General features: G+C 31.4%; 1 protein-coding gene across 1 annotated transcript in view; it reads left to right on the top strand.

Moving 5' to 3' along the window:
* The window catches only part of LOC21389760 (probable calcium-binding protein CML16), an 8078-nt gene extending 4286 nt beyond the window's left edge, over window positions 1-3792 (top strand). Inside the window, exon 2 of the mRNA XM_010110296.2 lies at window positions 3546-3792. Within this exon, the coding sequence (XP_010108598.2) occupies window positions 3546-3792 (247 nt within the window). The remainder of the gene's footprint in view (window positions 1-3545) is intronic.
* Window positions 3793-4447: the final 655 nt, after the last annotated feature.

Below are 4447 nucleotides of genomic sequence, written 5' to 3'. Positions count from 1 at the left end.
GGGAAAGAAAATTAAAAGGTGCGCTGGCTGTTTGTTGAGAGATAGAGGTGTAAAGGAGACAAAAATAATAAAGGGGAGAAAAATGATAATTATATGTATAATTGTATGCATAATTATACAAACGTAAATGATCTATTAATATTTTCTCAAAAAATTTATCTATTAATGGGGGAAAAAGACGTTGTTTAAGAACCGGTGGATTATAACTTGTCGTTTCTCTGGAGGTTATAAGATATTTCGGTTACAATTAGCATTTATCCGTATATTTGAAGATAATATGTAAAAAAATACCATGTGATTTTAAAAATACTATTCCAAAGATGAGATATATAACAACTATTATCATGGTGTTTATCAAAAGTAATCGGAAGGTTGTTAAGCCAGAAAATTAGAGAAAACGCCAATTAGGACTAGATATTCCTGGGTAATCATGCAGATTGGCACTTGATTTATTCCGGGGTAATCATGAAGATTAGCACTTGATTTCTTCAGGAATGTGATATAGGCATTATCCTCTTGCCCCGCCCTTGTCTCTCTTGAAAAAGGCAAACGTAGAGTTTATTCCTTCAAAGTATAGTTATCTCTTTTCTTTACCCTTTTTCTTTTTTCTTTTTTTGACACATAGTTGAAGTGTTAAACCTCCCCTTCGGTGGGAAACTTTTATAGGGGATATACTTGCTTTATGGCAAAGCAGCAATAACCTCAAATTTAAATAAAACACAATATATAGCTTTAGTTCCAAACTCATCAACACCATTCGTACGGGACACATTAATATGTAACCTAGGTTATAATAATGACACTTTTTATAATAAAGAATTTTTATTTTTTTGGTTCTCGCAATCCTTTATCATGAGGATGAACGACCAGCTAGTGCTACAACGCCAGAGGATGCTATTAATTAAAATGATAATGGTAATAATTAAGATGGTGGTGATTTTAAACAAGATATTAATTATTTGAGAAAAAGGGCTATATATGTCACTTGTACAAGCCAATGGAACTTCGTAGTCGACAATATCTCCTCCATGCATGGATTTGTAGTTAGAAAACTTTAATTAAATAGAGGGTAGACCTGTTTCGGAATAACAATGATAATATATGGTGATATATATATATATATATACATATTATCGTATATCTCTTATAACTTTTACTCAAGTTATTTCTTTTACGAATTATTTAATTAAGTTACTTGGAGGATTTATACATGCCCCATTTTAATGTTTGTGACAAATTAATAATAGAACTTTACTGATATTTCTTCGGATTTCGACCCCTCTTTCTTTTAGCACATGGCCTTTCAACAAAAAATGCAAAAAGTGGATAGCTTTTGACCAGCGAATCAACCAACAGCACGTGTATTGATACTCCTACATAATTAAACGAGTAGTTTCAAACCCGATGAGATTTCCCAAATATTGGTGCCTTGGTGGTGAGTCTTGCCAACTTTTGCTTTTTTTCTTTTTGCCTTAACCCATGTGGCTATTTAACCTTACGTTAGATAATTAAATAAAATCTGTTTTTGGATTATTCCATTGAGATTTGAGAGTCATTCGTAGCAATCTTAAAGAAATGAGTGTCCTGCAAGCTAGCTTTTGATGTTGCATGCAAGGAAAATTATTAAAATCGGACATAAAAAAGAAGTTTTAGCGTAAGATCAATTTTTTTTTTTTTTTTTTTCTCTAGACAATAGAATTAAGGGAGCGCCCACCATGTAAAGAAAACTTTTTCCTGGGTCTTTTATTTTTATTTTTATTTTTTATTATAAAACATTCTTGATAAATAGTATCTTAAAATGTATAGTACATGTTTTCGTCAAATCAAATATAGATACGTTTCTTCATGAATTTTTAGCAAAGCATTATATTATACAAAAATAATGGTTTTTTCTTCTCATGATTTCTTTTCTTTTTCTTTTTTTTGATAAGATACACTAAGAATATTTGGGCATATTGAAAGAAATCTCATATAGAAGAATCTTATTAGCTGCGTGGCCGATTGGCTGTGATGCTCCTTATCCGTAATAGAACCAAATGTTAGGATTGTGCTAATTCCATTGCGGTAAAATCAACCTTCTAAATTCTAACCAATCAAGTGAAAAATATACATGTATATATATGTGTATATATATATATATAACATGCACAAGGGGTTCGTTTGGTAAGTATTGCTTCATAAAAAAGAAATACAGAAACGTTAATATATTTCTGAAGTGTTTGGTAGAACAAATAATATGTAAAAGTATTAAGAAAGTTATGAACAATAAAATTTATGATATCATTTATTCTGTAATTTATAGCTAGCTAGTTTAACAGGGTTTTGATGACTGTTATTATAAAAAAAAGAATATGTTCTACAACTACTTGACTTTGGATGTTGGTTGTGTGATCAGAATTAGTTGAGAAATTTATGACGTGTTTGGAACTCGTTCTAAAATGATAGAAATTATTTTTAAAAATGCGTTTGGTAGTTTTATCAAGAGATTGTTTTTAGTATAAAAAACCCATTAATGTCTCTCTTTCTCTATCTCTGCTCGAGAGAGGAGAAAATGAAAATAAAAAATGAAAAATGACTAAAAGTCATTTTTCATTTCTCTCATTTTACACTAAATCAAAAAATCGTTTTCATTTCCATTTTTTGTCTTTATTGCGTCAAACGCCGTTTTAAAAACGTTTTAATTTTTTCTTTCTCGAAAAACGTGAAAAATAAAAATGAGATCAATTCTAAACATGACCCTAGCTTTTCTTTTATAATTAACAAAACAGTAAAAACTAATTATAAATTGACCGTAACAAATCAAAGTTTAAATTATATGCTTTAAGTAATAAAGCAAAATACAAGCATAAGTATATACCATTCTTTAAAAAGAAATAACAAATTAATAGGACAAGACTACACAAGTACTAATTATTATATCTTTGATTAATTCTACCAATTTATTATTATTATTATTATTTAAGTGATAATTAGGGAATTTCAACTTTAAACCTCATTATTGAAAGGAGTATGGATTTATTAAGTTATGCATGTAGCGACCTTAAAAAAAAAAGGTTGATGATATGTTGCCTTTTATGATTTGGCGAATCTGTCAATTTGTGAAATTTGGATGCCATCTGTTCCCTCTTCCACTATCCATAAACTAAATAGGTAGACAGAGAATATATAGGATTATAAGACTGGTCCTAAAACTCTCAATATTTAAATGCACTTTATAACCCCTCTTTCGAATAACTTTAAGCTAAGATTTAACTTTGCACCTTATTGTGCCTAACTTTGAATTCAACACAATTAATTAGTATTAACTACTTGAGTTAGCTAAACGCTAATCATAGACACATGCTCTATATAAACCCTTCTCTATACTTCCAAGTTCCTCAGAGCTAGACATAGCCAAGCACATAGTACTTACTACTTTACAACTTTTCCTCTTTTAGGACATTGATCATCCTTTTCATACAAACATCCTTAAGTACTACTCTATATACCATGTTTTGCTCTACGACTTATAAGAATATTTCATACAAGAGCGTGCAAAATCATAGCCCGAAACCTGCGGTGTACGACAAAGAAAAGTTGAAAAGCGTGATTAGACGCTACGACACCGACGGCGACGGTAACCTAAGCAGGAAAGAGCTTAAAAAAGCATTCAAAGAATTGGGTGCTACTGCTCCCGGATGGCGAGCTATTCGAGCCCTTTGTCACGCCGACAAGAATAGAGATGGCTTCATTAGCGAGGAGGAGTTGGCTAATCTTGTCCACTACGCCGCCCAAAGAGGATACGTCCTTTAATTAGTTTCGGGCTAATTAAAGCTTCTAATGTCCTGTGAAATTAATACAATCGGACAGCCATAACTTTTGTGACCTTTACTTAATAGGTATGATGTTAGTCACGTAAAGAGAGTGTTTGCTTATATCCTAGGCTAGCTAGTGTTCTTGTATGTATCTGCCAAAGCCTAGAAAGTGATCAGAAGAAAAGGTTCTGTAATTTTGCTTTCTTGTAATAAGTTTTTGGTTTTTGAGGCGTATATGTATGTAGTGGCCGCAGTTACATGCAGTGTTGATATCTAACGAATTGGGTTTGTAATTGAATTCTGTAGTCTCTCAGATGTGTTTTTACTTTTCATCTGGTCTTTTGCGGTGTTAATTCATGAAATGTAATTTTTCTCCTGTCAAATTCCTCTTCACTAATCAAAAGTAATATCGGCCGATAAAGAAAAATTAGTTGCACTTTTATCCCTTGAATAAATTCATGATTCCCTCCTCTCCCGACACTACAAACTTAAACATTATATTTAACGTCTCTTAATAGACGACGGTTTATATAATAACCGTCGTCTATACTACTGATAAAAAGTCCACTAACTGGCGCAGAATATTAGACGACGCTTTACTAAAAAACCGTCGTAAAAAAATTTACTTTTAACAACTGTTTTACATAAAACAA

Source organism: Morus notabilis, unplaced genomic scaffold, assembly GCF_000414095.1.
Source record: "Morus notabilis unplaced genomic scaffold, ASM41409v2 Scaffold823, whole genome shotgun sequence".
Classification (NCBI taxonomy): Eukaryota; Viridiplantae; Streptophyta; class Magnoliopsida; order Rosales; family Moraceae; genus Morus; species Morus notabilis.
This window is presented reverse-complemented; position numbering and strand designations above follow the sequence as displayed.